The following is a 25,961-nucleotide window of genomic DNA, read 5'->3' on the forward strand; positions in this document are numbered from 1 at the left end:
GGAGTCTACATTACAATTTTTGTTATTTGCTCGAACAGGTATTCAGCTTCCCTTTAAAGCCCAACGAGCATGCAGAAAAGAAAAACGCCACCCTCGCTATCCTTGTTTTTCTGCTCGCCGTTTGACCCCCAACAGGAAAGAAGAAACTGACCCCCCTTCTCACGTCCCGTTGAGGATTAGAAGAGATTAGTCAAACGACCATTCAGTTTATTCTTAAAAAAGAAATTGCCATAACCGACCCTCCCCTGTTCTCGAATGCCCCCCACCCCCCTCCCTACCCACTTTCTTTAAAGCCGCCTCTTCGCCCTGACCCTCGGACTTGAACGGCTTTAAGCCGACAATTTATTAAGGCGAAAGCCTTATATGTCTCATCGTTCAGTTGACCTTCAAAGTCTTTGAGCGAAAACACGTCGGCGACACGAAAGGTACCAAAACGTTTACATGACCACTCAGGCGGATTAGAGGCAATGAAATTAAGAAGGATAACTCAGCGAATTAAGAGCAAACAAAGTGAATTTAGAAGAAATAAAGTGAATTCAAAGGAATTAAAGAGAAGTAAGAGTAATCAAAGTTAATTACGAACGAAAAAGCTAATTAGAAGGAATAAAAGTGAGTTCAGAGAAACTAAAGTGAATTAAGAGGAGTTAAACCGAATTAAGTGGATGATAAGCGAATAAAGCTGATGACTAAGCGAATTGAAATGATGACTCAGTACATTGCGAAGGATGACTCAGAACTTTAAGATGAATGACTCAGTGAATAAAGGTGGCTAATTAAAGTGACTTCGTATCGTGGCGCTCGAAGTACAATAGTTTTAACAACGTCATGTTCAGGCAAACGAGAGGGAGCTTCTCGTTCGTAGCAATGCGGCCGGTCGACTGTAGGTCGGAAAGTTTGTTTCCATTTTCCCTGCAGCAGAGGCACACGCCAGGCTTAAAATAGGGCAGCACCACGGATTGGCCACATTCGCACCCAATAAAGAAATCGTATGCATGCATATTCAACTCGAAGAACGCGCTTCGTGCTTGACGTTTGCCCGTTTTTTTATGCTCTTACAAATTCGTGTTTCCCAACTCGTTCACCGCGAACCTGACAGTGCTGTGGAAGCTACATGCTCGTTGGGCCAGCCAGAATTGCCACGTGATCACGCTCCTTCGAGCATACCCACGCGCAAAGAATGAGGTCAGGGGATAAAAGAGAGGCGGCTGATTGGTCCGGCAAGCGCGTAGCTTCCACCACAATGTCAGCTTAGGCGTGAAGGGAATAAGTGAGGTCCGGTTTCGTATGACGTGCGTTTGGACCCGATGACGCGCTTTCGGGACCGCGGGTGTATTACAGTGCAAAGGCAGAGAGCTTACGAAGGGGAAGAGGTACAAAATTGTCAGCTGTGTTTTCAAATTTTCGCACTGAAAGTGAGGCTTTTGACTTTCTACCTTTTTTTTTGGCCCACTGAACGATGTGCTCTTATTAAAATCCCAATCTAAAGCGATTTATCCCAACCCAAAATTCGTTTCATGGGCCCTTTATATAGCCCCCTGGTTTCTGTACTCCTCTCATTCATGTCCCTGAACACGCAGTGATAAAGTCTCCCGCTCTGGGGACGAAACGTTTAATTGCTAATATTGTTTCGTCATGTCGGTGCAGTTTGCTTTATTATTATGAATCCTGACTTTGGAACATTTTTGCAACCTTGGTTTAATTCTCTAAGCCAGGGGTGGCCAACCGCGGCCGCGAGCCGCATGCGGCTCTTTGCTTGTCTAGGTGTGGCTGGCGGATCCCTCGTAAGGTACCTTCACCTTCCCCCCCCCCCCCCCCCCTCCCTTTCCGTGCTTCCCCAGGAAAGAATCAAAGAATTTCAAAATAAAGCACAGGTTGCGGTTTGGCAGCCTTGTGCCCCCCTACGTACAGTCGAACCGCTTTTGAGTGGTATGTTTCCACATTTTCATTTTTCGAGAGCGTTTGCCGGACCCTAGGGGAAAAGGAATCGAAAACAGGGGTAGCCAAGCCATACATGCACTTTGGCTTGAGGTCGAGGAAATGCTCTGTTTGAGGTCTTTGTCACTCGCCGGTGGTACTTGTCCCGTTTAGAAAACGGATGTTCCTTCCATGTCGTTTCTTGTTGAAGGTCGCGGAAGCTCGAGCTGACCTCATTCATAGCTTCCACTGGTCACATATGTTATGTTCAAGATTACAAAGGACCGGGAAAATTCTCATTGTTATCTTTACCGGCTTGCAGTTATGACCCGCGAGCTGGTTTTGTATGCTTTTGGGGGGGGGGGGGGGGGGGGGATAACTAGGCAGCGGTTCGTGAAGGCGCTCCTGGAACGCGTGGATAGAACGGCAAAAGGTTTGCTCTATTATGGTCGTGCTTGAATTAGAAAAAAGGACATGTGCAGACGCAACAGAAAAAGTGCTAAATGGCTATTAGCATTTCCTGCAGGGATAAACTGGAGTACCGCCATCATTCCCTCAACTGCCTCTAAGGTATTCTACCTGCTCTGTTCAGACAAGAATTTAATTTTTGCGTACGTCTAACCACCCTTGGCGAATGTGTGACGAGGTTCGGCGGCTATCGTCGCAATGACGTCCAACAAGAAAGGCAAGTACGAAGATGAACATCGGACATTCCTTCCTGAGTGGGAGGAAGATTTCGCTTTCACAGAGAAAATCGGTAAGCCACTTTGCCTCATCTGTAATGCCGGACCTTCGCACCACAAGGCAAGCAATTTTTGATGGCATTATGAGACCAATCACGAAACCTTTTCTCGGGACCATCCAGCTTCATCTGAGTTCAGAAAAGCCTAACTGGCCCACTTCAAATCACAACTTCAGAATCAGCAGTTCTTCATCAAGGCCTTCAGTAAGGAATCTGACGTAGCAGCTAAACCAAGCTTTCCAATCGCCTGGAATATTGATCGTACCCAGCGAGTTTACTCGGAAGGAGAATTTGTGAAGACGAACATCTCCAACGTCATGGCATTGTTGCATACAAAGAAGAATCTTGAAAGGTTGGTCAACCAAGTTACAGTTTCACGACATTCGGCCGAAAGGCGCATTTTACAGCTAAGCGCCGACGTCATCGACAAGTTTCAGGAGGGGATAAACAGCTAAAAAGCATTCAGATGATCCTTTGATGAATCTATGCATATACAAGACAAGCCACAGCTTGCAATCTTCGTTCGTTATGCTTCATCCGACGAAAGCGTGAAAGAAGAGCTTCTGGACATAGTTACCCTCAAGAAAACCACTCGTGGTGTTGACATTAACAATATATTGTTAACAACGTTGGAGAAGTTCGACGTTCCCCTGCAGAAACTTGTCGCAACTGCTACGGATGGTGCGTCTGCTATGGTTGGTAAGAATGCGGGCTTGGTAGGTCTTCAGCGGAGCGACCCCAGCCTTCCAGATATTCTCCCAATTCATTGCATTATCCGTCGTGAGCACCTGGTGGCAAAGCACTTCAGCTACGAAGATGTTTTAAACTCCGTCCTTCGAGTCGTCAACTACAAATTATCGCATGCAAAAGCCCAACGCCAATTCCGCAACTTTCTCAAAGAACTGGAATTTTATACAGCGACCAACAACGTTTTTTCTTTTTTTCGGTACGTTGGCTGTTGATGAGCAACGTACTATCAAAGTTTGTGGATCTTCTGAAGCCATTTCAAGCTTTTCTGGAGGCGATAGAGAAGCCATGTCCTGAACTTCATGACACAGGTTGGTGTGTCGATCTCGGTTGCGTCACTATTGTAGTTCAGCACCTTAAAACTTAAAACACCAAACATGTCGCTGAAAGGGAAAGAAAAGTGGTATTGAAATTTATCCAAGCAGTCTTCAGCTTCAAAACCAAGCAAATACTTTTTCAAAACGACTTGAGAATAAAGCGCCTGATCCACTTCCCGTGACTGAAGAGCATGCTGGATGCTAAACCTCAGTTTGAACTGACCGATGCTGAGCTCAGAGATTATTTCGTAAAGCTTGAGGAACTCGAGAGGGACTTTCGGTCTCGGTTCAAAGATATTCACCGATTCAAGCTCCGTTTCGCGCTTCTGGTGTATCCCTTTTATGGTTGATATGTTGATTGTCGACTGTCCAACCATGTAAAGCTTGGCAAGAGATGTAGGAGCCTTACAACTAGAACTGCTTAATCTGCAAGAAGGCGGAGGGTTAAAAACGTTCCTGCAGTCTCAGAAAATTGCAGTAGTTTGTGGCAGGTGCCAGAATCAAGGTCTCCTCACGTCAAGCTCGTGGGAAAGAAAGTCCTCTCGATATATGGATCAACATACTGCTGCGAGGCTCCGTTCTCAACAATGAAGGCAGTGAAGTCAAAACAGCGCGTGACCCTTACGGACGACCACCCGACTGAGCTGCTCTGGAGCGAACCGACGTCATTCGAGCCGAACTTCAAGGGGCTTGTTTCACGAATGGGGAAGACCAACGCAGACACACAATGAGTAAATGTCGTATGAGTGTAATTCACTGCGCTCGCAACCGAGGTGAATGAAATATGCATACCTGCTTCGCCTCCTTTTTGCTGCGGCTCTTGATTAAACTGGTTAGTTTTTATCACTCTTTGCATATGTCTCTTGAGGGAGGGGCATACTTTTGTCCAGAGTCTGGATAACAGTACCCCCTCCCCGCCCCCCCCCCCCCCTCCCCCGCGGCTTTTAGAGGTGTTGTGGTTTTGCTTGCGGCTCTTAGACCGGGGTATCCTGGCCACCCTTGCTCTGAGCCACCAGTCTGCTCAGCCAGCTGATTGATAAATGCGGCGTCCCGACTGCGCTTATCTTATATTGGTAGTCGGGAGCGGTGCCGCAGCATACACAGATGATGAAGCATTCTCCTACCACCGCTTAAACGCTAAATACGCAGCGCTCCAAAAATTCACAATAGAAAGTCCAGTACCTCTAGGGTCATGCCTGGGTAATTTTTTTTTTTCGATCCCGGTAAACTGTGCAGATACGGTGGAGCAGAGTCGAAGTTCAATGCCATAAAATCCGCGTCACGCTTCAATGCTAAAAAGCATAGCAGCTATGGTGTTTAAAAAATAAAGGGAAATAAACGCTATTTTGAATTTACTCAAGCAGATTTACTGTGTGAATGAGACGACTTCCTTTAAAACTATGAATGGCACGATGAAGCATCAGTTTAATTGCTTAATCTATTTAACTAGAAACATATCCTTTTTATAGATTGTTATAGTTCCTGGTTGTCACTTTGTGAACGTATGCCAAAGTGATGTTATTCATTTAATTATAAACTAACAAATGCTGTCTTTTTTTATCAGGCATTCTGTAGACACCCACCTCATTAACGAAGATAAGACATGGCCCGGCAAGTACACGTTCATTTCTAAACATTGCTTTTGTGATATTCTGCAACTCTCATATAGTAAAAGGTTTTAAATGAATAAAACTTGTCGTCGGCAGCCCACATAGTACTTAAAACTCCGCACATGTGTTCGAAAAAGCTTCGACAAGTGTTTTTTTTTTATCCTAACTTACATTAAAAGCGTGTGGGCGAAAGAGAAAAGCTTGTAAAAGAGAAGTGCTTCAACGTAATAAACTCCTCCAAGACGCATCCTCCACCACGGGAAAAATCTGTCTTGCAACTAAAATAAAAGTACCAAGGTATAGTTTATTGCAATCATTTAAGGCGCATTATTGATTTAGGAAATTCAGCAACTAGGCATACTTGTAAGAATAAGAAAGCACAAAACGAGAAAAAGGACGAAAACAGACGTGCACAAGCTTGTACATGTCTGTTTTCGTCCTCCTGCTCATCTTGTGCATTCTTACTCTTACATCTGTTAAAACACGCTCGTCAAAATCTTATAGTCATACTTAAATAGAAAATTACTACGATGTCTGGTTGGCATATATAAGACACAATATACGTCATTGAAAGTCGCCGCCGAGACTGCTAACGAAGTTCACCACATACGAGATCGCGCGACAAACATTCTATGCCGAGTGTTTCAGCGAAGACCTCCAAAAATCACCAATACTAGAGAGGTTGCGGAAAAAGCCTCTTCAAGCAGCCAGCCACGGCGGATTTCGGCAGTGGCAAAAAGACGTACAATTTATGGAAATAATTAACTTAACTTTTCCAAATAGTTCTAGCTATTGAAAAGAAACACGGTTCTAATTAGAAGCTATCTGAAAATCATGAAAAACCACTAAGTCCATTCATTTTAGAAAGATATAAGGCCTCTACTACCGCAGAAAATATGAGCTGAAACAGCCTACTACGCCTCTTCGGCTTTCCTGTAAGCTTTTAAAGAGGCTTTTTTTTCAAACTTGACTTAAAACGCGAAGTCGAGAACTAAATATTTAAAGCTATATTTCTTTTTTTTTTCTTCTTAATTTCAGAGATAATGAATTTTGTAGGAAGTGTGGGCCCAGAATTTTGTAGGAAGTGTGGGCCCAGTGTGTTTCAGCTCATATTACCCAAGAATTTACAAAATTACCGCGTTCCAAAAAAAAAAAAAAAACTTATATAATCTTGATCACGCTGACAAAGACTGGCAAGCACAGAATGTGTGAAAAGTCTAAGACTTATTAGCGTTCGTTTGCGAGGTCTCTGGTTAAGGCTCTTCGTACTGCTTCTGCCATTTCTCACGCTCTCGATAAGCTCGCCTCTCTCTTCTTCCACCGTGGCCATGGCTGCTACGGAGCCCTGGCCACGGTGGGGGAAGAGAGAGGCGTCTGGATGGACATCGCCTCGCGACGTAGCAAGTGCGTAGAAGATTCACTCTATATCTGACAAACGCCGTGAGATGGCGCAGCCTCACATGCCCACACAGAGCCATAAAAATGGGAAGATTTTAGCCATTTAGTGTCCGCGGTGACGTTTTGCTTCCCTTTGGCTCCTCCCACGGAAGCGACGCCGCGCCAAGCAACCGCCTAGCAACGCGGAATGTTGTGCGATGGACCCACGTCTGTCCGCCATCACAGATCCCGCACCACATGCGCGCGCACGCAGGGCCGCCTGTAATTCGGCGTGTTCATCTCAATTTTCTAGGTTTTCTCGTTAAAAGAGGCTTGGTTGTTGTGCCGTTGAATTCTTCGACCACAGCAGTAAAGGCTCTCGCTTTCTTAATGACCCCCAAAACAAAGAGTATTCAAAATGTATAGTTGAAGAAAATAAAGTGAACGCTCATAGCAGGCTTCCGGCTCATAAAAATAAGAATGCTTGTTTTGACTTCAGTTTTTTTTTTTTATTTTTAGAATACAGCTGTCGTTAGAGTCGTGATCAGACGGGTGCGGGTTTCTGAATAACGGTCAGCAGCTTCGATCTCGTGGCACACACTCTAATCTAGAACAAGCTTGTTGCTCAAGAAGCTATGATGCTGATACTGCCGTGGTCAAGACCATAATGCGACTATATGCAGCGGAAGATAGGGATGTACTATGCTACATGCTGTGGAAGTTATTTTCCTCGCCTTCCTTTCGAACCATTAGGTGAATAAAATTAAACTTTGGTTCCTTCCAATAAGTTTTGTTTATGTATAAAAAAGCTAGTTTTTGTTTCGTTTGTTTTTTCTCGCTCATTTTATCCAATGAAACGATGACAGATGCTGGATTCTCGACACTGTTACGAACGACCAATCCAACTGCACTTATATTTATTATTTCAAAACGACCTAGCTTATGTTTTGTCTAACACTGAATTACTCAAAGGGGATTTTCTAAGCTTTCGGCTTCCTCGAAATTTTCCACTTAAAAAGAGTGATGGCTCATTGATATAAGAGCTCAGTTCATGCTCGAGGCAGGCAAGCACACGGGTCAATCACCCACAGCAGGAGTATCGCCTCGAGCAGGCCATCTCATTTTACAAGCTGACGTACAATAAAACAGTTCGTTAAATAAAGAACAAAGTTTCGAAAAACTAACATCTCGAATGAAAGGCTTTAGCTCATTTAATATCATAACCTACAATTTTCGAAGAAAACACGGATGCATTCCAAATGACCTCGTATGATGGTGGCATTCTGTAAAACATTAGCCACCTGTCTACGCTTCCTAACCCGAAAGTTCTACCGATAGTTCGTCAGCTACATATTACAAGTTGTGACTTATCAAAGCTGAATGCTGAGCTAGTTGGTATTCGTCTTGGGTTGGCAAAGGCATGGTAGCGCGTTTCTGGACGAGGATAAAAGAAAGAAAGACAAGACAGACAAGAGCGCTGAAGTTCTGGTCGTGCATCGCTCGAAAAAAAAATCAGAACTTAAATAATCCAAATTAGCACGACCCACACAGCGCATGTGACGCGTATGAGGGGGCTGGGGCCGCCGCGCTTACGGAGGAATAATTGACAAGGTATCCGGAAAATACCATACTGTAGTTCCTGAATAAACAGAAGACAGCATGAATACTACTTTTTAACAAAATAGAACAGTCATAGGCTGGATAGAACGGAGATCCAAGCGCACAATATAGCGCCCCGATGCCGGTTTGGCTCGAAAATGGCGAAGTGGGGCGTGGCCACGGCATTCGCGTGACGTGTCAGTGACGCAGTGGACGAGCTGTCAAGCCGGTCACGCTCGTTGGCCAGACTCGTCTCCAGTCTATACTTATCGACGCTTTGCACACGTGCCACTTTATCGCCGCCATTTCTAACCTTCTCTTGTCTTATCGAGATACCAAATCACTGAAGCGGGTGTTGACGAACCATTCACAAAGACCAATGCTCTGCAGGAAAGCACAGTCGAATCTAAAAAGGCAGTAACTTATCCTGCTGTGGTAATAATGAAGCGAAGCGATCAAGATAAGGGGAAACACAAACTGATAGTCAGTTATGGCGGCGCCCAGGCGCAGCTGCTGCACATCGTCTATACTGCGTTGACCCGCAAATAATATAAGCAAAGGAAAATATTAAACAACCTGGATAAAAAAAAATGTCATGAAATTAATTCACAAAAAAACAAAAGGAAAAAGTTTCAGCTATATTTACGGCGCGAAACGAATTTGTAGTCGGCGCCCGCTGGAGCCCGCGGAAAAGCGGCAACTAGCAGTCACGTGAGACACCCGTACTCCCGTGATGCTTGCGCTCTTTCGGGAGCTTCCAATGGTCTCTCAAAGTTACTCATCAATCTACGTTTTAAGTGCAAAAAAGTCTAATAAATAACTTTTAGAGCGCATAGGAAGCTCCAGAAAGAATGCAAGCTCTACGTGATAGACTTGAGCGCCGGTCAAAAATTGACCCCATAAGTGTTTGACGTCCCAACATGACGCTCCGCTCCAAACAAACCGTTGGTAGAGCAGTTGTTATCGACAAATGTATAGGGGCTCGACGGGAGGTCAAAAATTGTCTCATAAAAGTTAATAATCTTTAGGAAGCAATTTGTCATCTCAATACCTAATCATTAAGACTTTTTCTATTATTTCAGTTCCATAAAACGATGACAAAAGCCCATAATAAAGTTTCATAACCGCCTTTGCCTTGCTTGCAGACGGCAAGATGGCTTCGCGGGTTCAGTGCTTTTTTCTGAGGGATTCTGCGCCTGCGTTGAATAAAGTTGGTGACGATTGACGTAACTTCTATTCTTGGGGTCAACTCTCCGTGGAATTTCGGAAGCGAGAGTGCCCGTACACAGCACTGGTCGACGCTCCAGGTGCGCGAGACCGCAAACGCCTTCCCGTGGAGCCCCTTCCGCAATATTTCAGAAGGTTAAAACACTGTTCAGCCGAATCACGTATATGACGGCGACGCGAAGTGTATCAAGGTCGAAGTACAGGCCAGGACACGTTTCAAGGATTTGCGGCAGCACAGTTCTTCACTGCACATTTGTGTTACAAAACGAACACTCCGGAACATATGCAAGTATTGCCGCGTGCGTGACCGAAAACGACCGTTTTCCCTGCTACCCCGCACTTTTACCAGAAACATCACGCATCGAAAAGGCTCGACGAGCGTAAACTGAAAATATATGTTTAATCGGCGAACTTGTGACAGAAACAAAACCAGGAACGCGTCGAAACAGCTGCAGCGTACGTCGCGGCTTTGGCTGGACCGAAAGTGAATCTGTCTGGTCGCCGAGAGTATCTGAGTCGGCAAAGCACACGCCCGACTCCTTATCTAGTCTTATCTACTACACACGACATCTCGGACATTCGATAGAGAATGTTCGAGACTGACTAGGAAAAGCCATTCTTGCCTCCTTATCTTTTACACTTAGGGCTAGAGTAAACACAATCATCTAGATGTACGAAAAATCATCTTTCTCGGTCAAGCACGCGACAATATAACTTAGCCGACGTTATTATTCGGCTCTTTCGCTAATTGGGGTCTTACTTTAAAATGTTGACTGAGTAGGACTTTTTTTTTCTCAGTGTAATGGTGATTATTACAAGTAGATACAAAACTCACACATATATGGCGAGCCTTAAAAACAATCTTTTGGGTGTCAAACCGCTCATGTTACAGTCAAAATAACTGCTCCTTCAGCTGCACGTCAGATACAAAATAAAAAAATAAGGCCCGATGCTGGTTTGATATCATGTTCTAAGCAGACGTCTTTCTAGCTGTATTTTTAGCAGAAGTCCATGCGTGTTATGATCGTCGTGAGACAGTATGGTTTCGCAAGCAAATACAATTTTTTAAACCCTGTGAGCTTTTTAAGACATGCCATGTTCCAAATATTTACAAAATCAAAATCGTATCATGGTGCAAATGATTCAAACTGTTGCAAACGGCATGCTTCATTTATTCAAAGCGCGTTCGACAAGCGTTCGTTGTCTGCAGTAGGCATCTCGAGAACTCTCGAGGACAGGAAGTTGTCGTCGCAAAGTGTTAAATCTAGGCTCCCTATATCTATTCTTTTTAGTCGTTCAAAGGCCACGTACAATTTCGGACCGATCGTGTTTTCAAAAAAAAAAAAAATCCAGTCCCATGCATTCGTTCATAACAACGCCCCCATTACCGGTTTGTTTCCATCGGTAACGTCACACTTACGTACTCAATTCACGGCGGCGACGCGCCGGTGTGTTCCCTTCCGGAGGCGGCGTGGAGAAAAGGCGCAAAGCGATAATGATAAGGATCACCTTTTTCGGACGGTTTTTCTTTTCAATATAAAATCTTTGATTCAATAGTACTCGTGAAGATTTTCTTTTATTTTTGTATTTATGTATTTTAAATTACTTTTCGTGCATTAATAATAAAAAAAGAAAGGGAAACGGTTTCAGCCGGCGGCAAGGCAGGCTCAACGTGCGTCGTCGGCGGCGGCGTCAGGGGGGTTCTGGGGACTTCAGCGGTGCCACGGAACGGCTCTGGCGTAACTTCCGGTGGCACAGCGCGGCGGCGCACGGGTCTACCACGTGGCTAGCGGCCATTCAAGTGCCTGCTAGTTGCCACTTTTCCGCGGGCTCTCGCGGACACGAACTACAGATCCGTTTCGCGCCGTAAATGTAGCTCTACATTGTTTCTTGTTGGAAATTTATTTTATTCCAGCCAAATTTCATCCAAGCTGTTAAAAAAAATGTTTTTTCTTTTCATTCATTGCGGAAATATCGCCGCACAAACCTGATTTTATGGAATTCATTAGATTATTACTTAGTTTTTAGGTTCATTATGAAGATGTAATGAGTGTCGTACGACCCTTGAATTTTGCCCTGAGAGCGCTGTTGATTTTTAACCAAATCCAGAGATATAACCACTTTGGCTCTTTTGAGCGCTTTTTGAGGCAATTTTGAAATTAGATTTACTAAAATAGTAAAAGTGACAAAAGTAATGATAGTAAGTACCTGAGGTGTCTCTTATCTTCATTTTAGGACCCCGACGGAAAGCCTAAATGTACTGGTATTTGCGTCTTTATGTAAATGAATTTGACAGGGCAGTTTTCGCTAGATTTATTTTCAATGAGTTTAACCAGATGGCGACACCAGTACCAAATGCCCCAAGCCAGAGCATTTGTTGATGTTGTTTTCATGAGCTTGCTCCGACGGCGACACGCGGCACCAGTCCTTTGCTTGACACCGCCGAGTTCAGTTTTGCTTTTTTGCCGGGGAATGATCTGTGAAAAATTTCTGTCTGCTGCATCACACGAAAATAATACCAATAAGAGGCGAGGCATGTAGGATGTAGTGAATCCATGGCAACCTACTGTGTTTCGCCGCCCCAAACGAGCTTTCACTTGAACTTCAGAAGGACGGCGGCCGATGCCACGACCTATTCAGCCAATCTAACGGAGAGAACGTGTCACGTAACCTCACGTTCCGGGAGTCCTTAGTTTGCGCCAAAAAGTCACGCACCTCACTAAAGCCCCTGATGTGCTTGTATGTCTTGCAAGCGGCATCAAATCATCAAATTTGCCAATGCCTTAGCTCGCGCCTCGTGAAACCTTTGGAAACAAATGGCGGCGCAGCACTAAAATAAACGAGCGGCCCCAAGGAGGAAACTGAGGTGCGGTTATCGTTCGTGGTCTCTTGGTACTTCTCACTCGCGTTCGCCAACAGTGGTTATCGGTACATCTTGTTCACTCATATTTGAAAAAAAAAAAAAAAAAAAAACCGGAGAAGACGGACGAAGAAAGGGACAAAACAAAACGTCTCAATTGGACGACATCTTAGCCTTCGGAGCCACAAAGTCTGAGCATGACTAAAGGTTGCATGTGGTTCTTGAAAGACTGGTTGCAGCCGGAGTTATGCTTAATCGAGCAAAGTATTCATGCGATCTCCGCGAAGTGTCATTTTTGGGCTATGTGCTTGATGCCGCGGGTACTACACCAGACCCGAAAAAGTTACAGGCCATCAAAGAAATGGCTACACAAGTAATCGTTCCAGATATGCGCAGGTTTCTGGGCACGATCAACTACTTGGCGAAGTTTGTGACAAACCTCGTGAAAGTGTCCGCGCCTCTACGGAAGTTACTTTTACGTGGCAGGGATTGGTGCTGTGGCTCGGCGCAACAAAGCGCGTTCGATTCCTTTAAGGAAGTACTCTCTTCCGCAAAGAGTGTCGCCAAGTACTATCAAAACTTTCCCACCGTCTTATCAGCCGACGCGCTGTCATTGGGTTTGGAGCGGTTATACTGCAAGTGTGGCCAGACCGACAAAAACGCCCTTTCGCGCTTCTTTCTCGTCTGTTAACGCAGCTTGAAGAGCACTATGCGCAAATAGGAAAGGAGGCACTGGCGTTGACGTGGGCGACTGAAAGATTAAAGGGGTTCCTGAAGTAATAGATTTTCAATTTGAGAGCGACCATAAGCCACTAGCTGCATTGCTCGGAAAATCGTTAATAGGCGCGTTTCGAACGAGAGAGCAAAGGCTTCGTATGAGGCTTGTGCGGTTTTCATTTGCGATCGTTTATGTCCAACGAGTATAGCTCGTCACCGCATATACATTTTCTCGGGTACCCCGCGGAGAAACTGACTTTGTTCTGGGCAACTTTTCAGTCGACGACCTATCAAGCTTTTGGGGGGTTGTGTGAATGAATTAGAATGGCCGACAAACCAGAAGAAAATAAGGTCTGCACTGGTACAAGACAGCTCATGCCAACAGCTTTTGCTGTATCGTCATCGTGGCTGGCCGTACTTCACCAGCCTGAGTGCTTAGTTAAAGCATTATTGTTCAGAAAGAGCAAACCTTACGAGTCATGATGGTGTGCTAATGTATAGGTCTTGTCTCGTCATCCCTTCAAGGCTTAGAAGCGAAGTGCTCGTTTATTTGCATGAAGGTCATCAAGGCATTGTCAAATGTTGCGCTATGACTCGCGAATCAGTCTGGTGCCCCGACCTGAGTTCAGAATTGGCGACTATAGTTACATATTGCTTTCAGTGCACGAGCCTTTGTGTCCAAAGGGCAGAACCAATGATTTTGTCGAAAACTCCTACTCTACCTTGGGAAAAGCTAGGGGCTGACCTCTTTTATTTCAAGGGCATTGCCGCCGTTGATTTTGTTTTTACGTTAGCTGAAATGTTTTGATTTAGACAACGTCTCTCTTATTAATATATTAACGCGCGAAACGACGAGGAAGGAAAAATGAGGGAGTCAGGAAAGAACGCCAACTGACAACTAACGTTTAGTACTCCTTAAAAAAAAAGAAGAAAGATGTCCAGAATGCTATCAAAATGTAAAAAAGAAAAAAAAATACTTACCTTATACGTAAACTAAATACTATTTGCTTTATTAAACGGGACATCACTGAGGGTACTTAATTTTCAGTGATGCATTACCAAAATTAAATTAAAAATAAAATAAAAAAAGTTTGGGGGGAAAAAGAGGCACGAAAACATGCAAACAGAGACGATGACAAAAATAAACAAGGATGAAGTTCGGGAACAGTACTAATTAAAATTTCATAGCAGGTCGGAGTTTTTCAGGGCATAAGACTGAGATAATTAAGTTATTTGCGTGTCATGGTGATTAACGGCGCGTTGACGCAGGCATTCCCAACGGACAAAGTGATTTGTGCCTCGTACAACTCGCGATTCATCTTAGCCCTTAAACGTTTCGAGATTCTGGTGTTGCTAAACATTGCGGAGCACTTACAATCGCTTACATGTATGGCTAGATGGCCCACTGTCGACGACTTCAGAGACAGGGCGTGTTCTCTGAGGCGGTCATTTCATACATCCTACTGTTTGCCCCACATACACCTTCCAGCAGGTAAACGGCATCTCGTACACCATTCCACACTGGCCCTCGACGCATTTATTTTGAGATTTATATTACACTCGGCTTGCCGTGTCTGGTGTTTGTTGAGCTTTGGACACAACCACTTTAGTTTGTCCGGTGCAGAAAGTACAGCCTTGACGTAATACATAGACGCGATTTTCATTAGGTTTTCAGATATACGATGGATGTATGGTATCACTGCTGGGCGGCAGTTCTTGTTCTTTGTCCGTTCTCCTCATTCTTTGGAAGGAATCACGGACTCGGCGACGTCAAACAAAACGAAACTCGGGTATGCAGACGCCTCGAGACGCAGTCTTTAAGCTTGAAAACTCTCTCCCGCTGAACGTGCGCACAACTTCTTTGAAGCCGCACTCGGGATATTTTTCACAATTCCACTTTTAACGATCTTAGAATGTGCCGAGCCATATTGCAGCAGGCATTTTTTTGTATCTTGGGGAGTATTTTCAGCAAGTGTGGTTGTCATGCAGAGATGGCAGTAATGACATTACTGTAATGGAATTACAGTAATTAAATTGCTTTTTGGAGTAATGAGTAATGTAATGAATTACTTCTCTAGGCTAGTAGTTTAGTAATGTAATGAATTACTTTCAGGTGGTAATTTCGAGAAAATTAGTCATTACTTTTGAAATTACTTTTGTGCTAGATTAGAAAATTCGTTTGCAAGTTTTAAGAAAGAAGAAAAGAAATATTTTCCATGGTGAAATATTGTGAAAGAGCATCGGAGGAAATAATCGACGGCCACATGAGCGCAAAAGTCTTGCACGAAGAGCGGGACAGATGCACAAGAGAGGGCTGGAAAAGCGAAGGAGAAAAGCTTGCTTGTAGACATCGCTGGAAGGCAACGGCTTACGAACTCCAGTCACGACACATTCACGGCTCCGCGTCATTACGACGATACTATACTTCGCTCATCCCTGAGCTGAGAGTGCTGTGGGAGCCTGCAAGCTAACCAGAACCAACCAAACACCTCTTTTTAATCCCGTGTTTTGTCCCTTTCTCTGCGCGGGTATGAACGAGAGCGTGGTTACGTGGCGAACGATTAGCGTGTGACTGCTTCAACAAACACGTAGGCTCCACCGTTCATCCCTAAGCTGACAGTGCGACAGCTTAGGGATGAACGGCTCATAGGCTGCAAGGCGACGGGCACATCACCGGTGAGTAATACATAATCACAAAACCTGAGAAGAGAGGGCAAACAGATCCCCAGCCTTATACTTTCGTCCAGCAAGGTCAAAACGTAAGCTTCGGCAATTGTGGAGAGCAAACGACCGGAATAAATAGTTAATTCCAAATGCCTTGTCAAAGATTCAGAACATTTCGTGCGTGCGCGACCAAAGCAGGTGCCGTTCGCGGTATGCCTCGCTGCCTTTCCTTGGAAAGTTTATTCGGGAATGAGCCGACAAGCCGATATTGCCCCCGTTTTTTGGGGGAAAGTACACAATTTAGGAAGCTCGCGCCACTCCTCAACTGGCGAAGCTTCTGTTTAGCAATCATTCTGGCCCTTTGTGTGACAATGCGCAAAAGCTAGGACTCTTCGGGTGTTTCAAAAAAATGCTCGTTGAAAGAAATGACCGAGAATGGGTCAACTATACTCGGCGACAACTCTTCTTGGCAATGCAGTGGAGGGTACAGGCACGCTTTCCCGCAACCATTTTGAGCGCTGAATAAAGCTGTGCGTGGGCTCTCCTGATCTCCATTCCATTGCCAAGAAAAGTTATCGCCGAGTATAGTACTTTCGAACGAATAGAATTAGATTGCGTTCGATGCGGAAGGGTAACGTTTCACATGACGACTCCTTGTAAGAACGAGCTCCCATGGCCAACCTTAACAAACTGACACGGACTACAAATTCTAATCAAGAAGACAGAAACATATCACCCTTTTAGTAAGGACCTTCCCCTTCGAATGAAGAGCGAAACCGGTGAGTCGACTGTCTTTCTGAGTCTCCTCTAAAGAAGCTATTCATCATGTTTAACACTTATGTCGTGTGCGCCAGCAAAACCACTGTTCAGTATGGTTCACCTTGAGGCACATAAGGTTGTTGCGGTGTAAACAGGAAGATCTGAGTTTTAATACATATAGACCAACTCAGCTCTTCGACGTGATATCACTGCGGTGGCGCTGCTGTCGGCTCTGCGCATGCGCAGCGTCTCGCTTCTCCCGGAACTGGTTTGTGCACACACGCTGTGTGGGCAAACGAGGGCTTGTTTTGCAGACACAGTGTTGGTGTATACGGTAAATAAAATGAGCACGGATTACTGCCTTAAGGTATTCAAAAGTAATGTCAAAGTAATTTCAAAGTAATTTCATTACTTTTGTTAAGTAATTGTAATGTAATGTTATTACCTATAGCCTGCGGTAATTTGTGATGTAATTTAAATACATTTTTGCAGTTTCAGAAAAGTAATTAGTAATGTAATATAATTACTTTTTGAAAGTAACTTTGCCATCTCTGCCAGTGTCATGGAACAGCACCTGGAAATCTAAAAAATTAAGGAAGAAATTTACCTGTGATACATGAGTGAACTTAAGCCCCTGAGCTTTCAAGATGATGGATAGTATGTTTTCGATTATTTATTTTCATTACCTATAGTCCTTGTGAAAAGAAGAACCAGGTAGCCATCCACATACCTAAAAAATATGAGATACCTGTCCGATGGTGAGTGCATTGGCTATTGCCCGATCACACTGGGAAAGGAAAATACCACAGAGGATTCGCGCCCCGTATGTCCCAATGCATATTCCTCTCTTTTGTAGGTAGTAACTATCTTCGTACATGACAACGGTGGGAGAAATGCAGAATCGCGGAAGTTCGAAAAACTATTCCACTTAAATTCTGCATTCGTTTTGAATGAACGCAATTCTATTGGCCTCAGTACACTGACTCGTTGACAGCTGTAAGCAAGTTTGAATGCAGAATAGAATAAAAGAGACCTTCCATATCAGGGGAAAAGCTTACGCCTACTCTTGATGTATTGCGTAGTAAGTACTGTATGACTATTCTGAGTTTGGGACAAGGCATGGAGCGTCCAGTTCGAGGTTGGATAGGTGTCGTAATCTGAAGCATGACATCACCCCATGCCACGATCCTTTTTCGGTAACTACAATCCCAAACGGACATCCTTCTTTGTGCATTTTGATGATAAAAAAAAAAAAAAAATGTCTAAATGGTTTTCCTTCGTAGTCGAAATACGCTTCTTTATTTGCGTTAACACAAGCCTGGTGCATATTTGGAGCGCTAAGGCCTTCATCTGTTTGGTTTTCACCTTTGTATGGTTGAAATTTTTGTCAGTGACCGCTCCTGCCTTTTCTCGGCAGTTTGCTCTGGGGATTACCACAAAGCCCCCTTCCCTATCTGACACAAGCAGGCTTAAGTGTTTTTCAGTGAAGTAATTTGCCAATTGAAAAATCTTCATCTTCCTTTTACTTTTATAACCAGTTTTTATCAGTGCCTCTATACAATCCTCAGTACAACGGGATATTTCATCTTCGTGAGTTTTATTCGCTATGTGATAGATATTTGACACTAATTATACACCCTGTTTTAGGTGACGTGCAATATTGTAATCCCTTTCTAACATCTGACTTATTTCGACAATTATAAAGGCGTCTTCCAATATAGTGAAGCTTTCTCCTCTGTGTTTCTTGTTACTCAGCGTTTTGCGCCGACGTCTTGGTTGCTGTGTCAACAAAGGTGTGATATTGTCAACCTTGTCCACCTCCAGAATCTCCACCACCAGCTAAAACCCACAGACACTTTCTGTAATATTTTGCCTTCACATCTCTAAGCGGACGGTTTTGCAGATCGTCCTAGCACGATGTTAGGTCTTGCTGAGCCGAATAGCATTTGTAGATCTGAAGGAACCGCACCATATTTGATGGCGTCTCAGTAGAACCACATTTTGCGGGTTGAACTCACGATCACATCAACATAAAAAGAAACATAGTCTAGAGAAGATACACACGGAAAAGGGCGCATTGTAGAAGAAGGGAACTGCATTAAGATCACCTGGCGGGATAGTTGGTTGTACATATTCATATATTAAAGAACGAACCGAGGAGGAAGACAAAACGAGGGAGAGAGGATGAAAAGCTAACTGACCTCTGACTTTTAGTACTCCCGAAGGAGAAGAATAATTATGTTCAGGGTGCTATCAAAATGAAAAAAAGAACACTATTTCAAAAACTTACGTTAGACGTAATGTAAATCTTATTTAGATCATTAAACTGGAAATTACTGAGTGCACTAAGTTTAGCAATGCATTGCCAAAATTAAATAAAGAAACGATAAAACTAAGTTTTAAAAAAGAAAAATGCCCGAAAACACAAAAACCAGTAGATGATAAAAATATACAAAGATGAGGCTTGAGAAGTGTAGGAACCTGTAAATAGCCAAATATATATACTATTTTTGCGACCACTATTAACGCTCCGTCATTAGAGCGCACTTCAAAAGAGCGCACAACCATTCAGCGCGTGTGGCCCCGGCGGCAAACATCGGGGGCTGTCATGAACACGCTTGCTGGATTTCATTCGCAATGCGGGGCTGACCGCTTATCTATAACCTTCCTCATCCCCCTCCCCTGGCCATAGATCCAGGCTGTAAGCCACCGATCTCACTCACACTATCCATCCCCAAAAGGCCGATAAACGCTTTCTGAATCTGAATGAATTAAAACTTCTTAGCAGGTGGAATTCTTCATGGCATAAGACATGGGTAATTGAGTTCTTTGTGTGCCATGGCAATTGAGGGCGCGCTGACACAGGCATCCTCACTGGACAAAATAATTTCTGTCTGGTACAGCTCGTCGGTCCTTTTAATCCTGAAACGTTTTAAGATTCTATTGTTGTTAAACATTGCTAAACGTACATCCTTTACACGGTGGCCCGCTAAAAAGGGGGTGCAAATTCGGGAGATTCACGTCACAAAAATATCTGTAACGGAAGTGACGTCACGAAGATCACCCCGGCCTTCTAATTCGCAGTAGGTATGCGCACTAGACCATTCTAGCTCACCCTCTCACAAGCCTTCATATTCGCACCCCCTTCGAAGGACCTTGACGTGATTCTAGCGGTCGTTCTTGAGGTCGTTCTAGATTGTCTTTGACGTTGTCCTCTAGGACCTCGTCTTCGACGACGTCAAAGACGTCATCCTAGAGGTTGTACTTGAGGTCGTATTTGAGGTCGTCGTAGAGATCGTCCTTGTGGTCGTACTTAAGATCACCCTAGAGGGCGTTCTAGGTCTAGAGCAAAGGGAGATGAATGCGTTAGCGAGCCTTCCCTTGCCCTCTCAGGGAAAGAGTTTGATTTTATCAAGAGGTCTTCTGGATTGATGGGATGAATAGGCGTTTTTAACGGCCTATATATTATGTGTTTTTTCCTAAATAAACTTTAGTTGCGAGTGCGCCTCGTCCTGTTTACTCTCGTCTTTGTCCTGTCGTTTTTTGGCGCTGTATATACTGATCATGAACCAACTAGCTCAAATTTCTACTTTGCTGCGTTCTAGGCGCCGTCATCGACGTCGTTCTAGACGTTGTCTTAGAGGTTGTCCTAGTCTTCGTCCTCTAGGATGTCGTTCTCGACGTCGTCTGACACAGCGTCCTTGAGGTTCTCCTAAACGAATTCCCTCGCAATTCACAGACAACTAACAATAGTGGTTTCTGCAGCAGTTTCTTATCTGCTGGCTTGCTCATTTGCTCGCTTCAACGCGACGCGCTCCTGTCTGATTGAAACGGCGATGAACGCCGCTCCGGCAGTCGTGATTCCGCAATATTCGTTCATCGCTCTGGGCAGTAGCCATGCAGTCGTGCTCGCGTTCTCTGCGGCACGGGCAGTGTACGCGACTATCAAACGCGACTTGGCGAAGCGTTATCCCTCCCTCCCCCTCTAACTTATTGTGCCACTCAGACAGAGTTCTACGGAAATTTATGCACAATAGTACACCAATGCACCAACCAATGGTTTTACGCTCAAGCTGTTAATGGCTAGGGTTCCGCGGATTTTTCTTGTGCTTCAACAAAAACTCAGAGGGGTCGCATCGCCCTCTCTTTCTCGTCGTTCCAAGCGCTTGCGTGCCTGGTTTCTCTTCTTTCCGCCGAGTGGCGGTCCCGTCGCGCGTGTCTAGTTTCCTCCGGCTCCTCGGGGCGGCGATACTCCTCGACATGCGTGTGCGTACCTTTCATCACGATGACCAGCGATCAAGACAATACATATGTTCGTACCTTTGTTAGAAATTCGCTGTCACGTCTGTGCCGTGTAGTGAGCAGCTTAGCTCTGTCATTTAACTTTACAGAGTGGAATGGCTCATGATTTGTTCTCTTGAAGTGGTATTCCGGAAACGTTGATGACGAATAACGGAAGCCAGTTTGTGTCGGCCGAATTGAACGCCTTCACCGAGAAAGACGGTTCCGTCATGTGACCTCAAACCCTCGACACCCACAAGGCAGTAGAGTAGCCGAACGCACAATTTACACAGTAAAATGGCTGCTATAAAAATTAGCACGTTCATACTTGGCCTTTCTTGCGTGCACAAACAACCCGGGTCCTCTAGGCAAAGGCCCGTCCGAACAGCTGAGGGGCAGACGTCTGCTCTCTACGCTCCCAGTGCACCCGGAAAAGTTGGCGCCGCCAAGGGAAAGTTTCCCCAAAAGAGCCTCAGGAAAAAAAGATTAGCCGTTCTGGTACGAAGAAAAACCTAACTGCGACAAACATCATGCGGCGGGCCCTCTTTCAAAGTTTACACCTGGAGACAGAGTGCGGGTGAAAGGCTTTCGTGTCCAGGCTACGTTACGAGACCAGCCTGTCGGCCACGGTCGTATGTGGAGCATGTCGTATGTGGGCTGAGCTGCAGAGGAACTGTCGAGGCTTTATATGCTACAAAGAGTAGGCACGGGCCAACGGTGATTTTTCGTGTTACTTCCCAAAGGATCAGGGGGAACAGGTTGGGGAATCTGGAGGGTCAGACGAATTTTGATTCGGACGGAGCCTTCCGCGCTCAATTTCCACTCGCTAGCTCCACAGGACAGCGGTACACCGGCACGTATGTCACGCGGTTTGGTCGACCGATAAAAAGACCTCAATTTTATGGTTGTAGCTAGGGCTTTTCAGCTGTTCATTGCGTTTCAGTGAGGCGTTGTTTTATGCTGTATAGTGTTGGCGCCCAGTGTAAGGCTTGTAGATCTATGTGTCCTTGACCAATGTTAAACGAAAGGCAGGTGAAGTGTCTTGCGTCATCCCGACTAGATCTCGTAACGGGACATTATACCATCGGGCCTCCGCACTCGTGTTTCGTGGCGCTCGCCCTTATCTGGCTGTATCAGGAGAATCAACAAACTGGGGAAGGAAACCGACAACGGGGGTTGTTTCTTTGAGCACTGCGTCGCCTCCCTGCCTCGTCCCGTCGGTGAACGGCAATCACTACGTCGTACATGCATCGCCTCATCGTCTCGGACAAGCCTGTGAACAATTTCGTTTTTTTCAACGGTACGTCATCACACTGGAACGGCGCTAACTCACTAACTGTGCCCGATTCCGTCGTGTAAGGTATTTCGACGCGTTCACTGGGCACAACTTCCTGCCGAACGTCGACGTTGCGCTCGTGTACCATTTCTGTCTGCGCTCCATTTCATTTAAATGACATCAAATTATAATGAACCCGCTTTAATTATTTTAGGTGGGTTTATTGAGACCCACTCTCTATGCGGCAAGAAAGTCTTGCAGTTATCCGGCAAAACCGATCTCGCCCGCGCCCAGTGTCAAGTTGCGGCGCGTGCCATGCACAATTTGCTTGGCACAAATGTAGCACACTTTTCCCTGGCCATGAATGCATTTACATGGATGCGGCCGTAGCGCATCGAATCGATATTTGACTATTTTGATTGGTAGTAGAAGGGAAGAAGGAGACAAAGTAGGAAGACAGGGTGCATGTGACTGGTTCCTGCTCGATATGATGCGCTACGATCGTATTCATGTAAACGTAGCCTAAGACGCCAACGCTACAGGCCCCCGTGCAGTGCCGTAGCTTTGAGCCTTGCTGAAATCTGTACACGCGCGCTCTTCTTCAGAAATTCCCCACGCGTCAGCACGCGAACAACATACGTGAAATAAAAATAAGAACTACAAAAATCCGAAAGGTAACTATTGTTAGCGTTTTGATAAAACGCTAATTGGGGTGCACTATGCTTTATTAACGCCTTATGGTGAGCAGATGCTGAAAGATGCTTATACATCGTGTTAATGTTTACAAAATCCCCGCCCAGACTGCTATTATTTCCCTTCGTTTAAAGAAGAGAACAAAGTACCCGCCATAGGCACGAGCGCTGAAGATCGCACCGGCCACAAGCTCTTTTCTTTTTTCTTTTCTTTTTTTTTTCTGCAAAATGCTGGGCTGTGAAGATGGCACAGCTCAGCATGCGACCTTCACAACCGAGCACGAAAGTGAACGGGGACTCCGAAAGCGGGCAAAGCACGCGCCGTAAGTTCAAGGGCTGGAATTGGCACTGGTCAGAAGCTATTTTGTACCTACGACGTGACTCGCGCATATTCTCACGCTAGACATTACAAGCACGAATTTAAATGCTGAACTCACAGGAGCAAAGATTAACAGCCAAATTTACGCTGAAAACATTTATTACAGCACGCCGCTGCGTATTCGTCAGAAACCAAATTAACAAGCGAGGAACGCCGAAAAGCCACTACAAGATGTCAAGGCGTCAGTTACGTGAGAGCGACTTCATCTGTACAGAAACGACGCACTTGCAAACGCTGAAAACCCGAGTGCACAACCAACGCACGAAAACCCCAGAAAATAAGGTGCTCACCAGATGGGTTGAATGGTTCGAGCGTAGTCCCAAATTCGGAGCCACTCCGAAATAGGAGCCATTTATTCGACTGTATTCTTCGTCCCACGCGCCGGCCGCTGGCCCCTGCCGGTAGTGGCGGACGCCGCCGTACAAATTCTTGCTTGCCTAGATCGGCGTCTAACAGACCGTGGCCCCAGCCCACCCAGAGCGCCCGACCTGGATGCTAAGCTGCGAGCAACTCGCTTCTTCCGGAGAAATTGTGCGCTATCTATCAGGAAAATGCTACAAATAAATCTCCTAAATAAACGAAATCAAATTGAGTTTGACTTAGTGGGTTTTAATGATTCGAAGCAGAGTACCAATTGGAACCATATGTTTATTTGCACTAGTAAAAAGTAGAGTTTAATTCATTATTTAGGTAATTATCATTGGTTTGCAATATATAACGTCCACATTGGTTGACTGCTTGTTCCTGGAAACAGTTTCTTGTTTTCGCAACCACCCTATCAACGGCATTTATAGAAGTATTCGCTGAAACATCCGGTATGATAAGTCAGGATTCAATAGGTACTTAGAATTCTGCAGCAAAAAATTTTACATTCTTAACAAGATGAGATGTGGAACGGCGTATTTTTAACATTTCTTTCGTTATAGGTCTGCCCCTGCAGGGCAGAATGTGCGAAAGTGAGAGCGTGGCGTTTATTCACGACAACGGGAAAACCTTCAGTGGTTCCTTGTATTTCGCTCAGCAGCTCGCTTTTTTGTAAGTAATTTGAAAGCTTAAGTTTTTATTATCCTCGCTCACTGCTTGTATGGAGAAAAGGGCCAAGTCACGGTAAAGACGTCTTCGAAAAAAAAAACGCACCTGAGTCATTTGGAAAAAAAAATGACGCAGCTAAGATCTTGCTAATCGATTCGTCGATACTCATCTTTTTGTTTATGCTGGCTCAGCAATGTGAATATTATATAGCGAGCAGTTCGATGGGAGATGCAGAAATTGCAATTCATACTTTTTGCAATTCGTTTAAATACAAGAACTATAAATAGAAAAGAGGACGCCCTTGACGTGTTATTTTTAATCACTTTGTTTGCGTTTTGATTCACTATTTTTTACCGAAAAATGGTAACGTGAAAATGGGGCACCATAAAAATTTGTAACTACGGCTGTGCTAGTATAAATTGCAAGCAAAACGAGGTGGTGGAGTTTTTATTTATTTACTAGCTTGCATTCCATTTACTGCTGTGCAGGAACAGTCCGTAGTTAATGTAGATGTAGTGTGCCTGGTTGTTTCTACGGAAAACAATATTTCTGTAGTGGTAAATAGGCCATCAGTAGGAAAGAAGGCTAGCTTTCTCGACTTTCTTGACCATCTTTTTTATTTTAAATCCTTAACATAACTACAGTTTTTTAATTATGGGGATATAAACCTTGACACAATAGTGAATGATATATACGCATTAGATTTCAATGACCTAGTATCGTCCTGCGCGAGCTGAAATTTAGTAAAACTAGAAACTAGAAGAACAAGTGAGAGCTCCAGAACCATAGATGTATGTGAAACAAATATAGAGCAAACTGCGCTTTTCCCTGGAATCTTTCGTCAGGACATAAGCGACCAGCTACCGATTTTACGCTTGAATCGTGTTCCGGTTTCGAACAACACAAACAAAAAGTATTTAAGAACTGGTTTGATGCTGCGTTCCCCGTAGCAAAAACAGGAAAGGCGAAACGAAAATTGAGAAAGCCATGACGGAATGACGATCTTTAGAAAAGAATACAGAGAAAAAAATAATATGTGCCAGTTTTGTGAGATCCCGTGATTTCTTTGTCAATTCCTGATATATTGAATGCTCCTTGTAAACTAAATAAGGCCGACAATGTGAACACTAAGTTTTGTATGAATGAATGCGTTTTGGCGATATTCCTAAAAGAGCTAATATGAGAACTTTGTATCTCCTATGTTTGCTAACATTTATGTTCCAATTAAAAAACCGGGGTTTCTATCAGTACTTGATTGTTATATAACTCCTTGAGAGTTATCTGATTGTGCTTCATTAACGTCATATGTATTTTGGTGCCGTTCTTTATGACTTAACGGCAGGCTCAACGCTCCACTACAAACTTCTTCCGGATTATATAAATCTCTTATGAGCCTCCCAGAAGTAAGTCTTTTATATAACGTCCACCTTAAAGGCAGAGCGGCCATTAGGACACTACTGGAAATTAAAACGTAAGTCTGTTAAAACATACTTCTTTTAAAAAGTTGAAGGACATTATATAATTACATATCTAAATCTAAAGTCTCGTTATTTTGGCTTTAAGTGATCACATCTGGTCCACATCCGTGAACAATAGGAGACTTTTTCAAAGATTTGAACGACTTATTTAGTACAAAAAATAATTTCTTTATTTAAGCTTTTCTTGCCGAGATCACTGCGCAAATTGTCGTTGAACTGCGATAGCACATCGCAGTCGTGTACTGCGTAGACGTTTCTTTATTAATCTGCGTAGGAGCCCCATTAGAATT

The 25,961-nt window shown here is 44.4% G+C and overlaps 1 protein-coding gene across 1 annotated transcript in view; it reads left to right on the top strand.

The window, feature by feature from the left end:
* LOC115320230 overlaps positions 1–25,961 on the top strand; it is a 195,409-nt gene that overhangs the window by 105,160 nt on the left and 64,288 nt on the right. The window contains exons 6-8 of the mRNA XM_040222692.1: positions 5,285–5,331; positions 24,088–24,196; positions 25,536–25,664. Coding sequence (XP_040078626.1) covers positions 5,285–5,331; positions 24,088–24,196; positions 25,536–25,664 — 285 coding nt within the window. The remainder of the gene's footprint in view (positions 1–5,284; positions 5,332–24,087; positions 24,197–25,535; positions 25,665–25,961) is intronic.

This window comes from Ixodes scapularis, unplaced genomic scaffold (genome assembly GCF_016920785.2).
Source record: "Ixodes scapularis isolate PalLabHiFi unplaced genomic scaffold, ASM1692078v2 PGA_scaffold2__306_contigs__length_199485367, whole genome shotgun sequence".
Lineage (NCBI taxonomy): Eukaryota > Metazoa > Arthropoda > Arachnida > Ixodida > Ixodidae > Ixodes > Ixodes scapularis.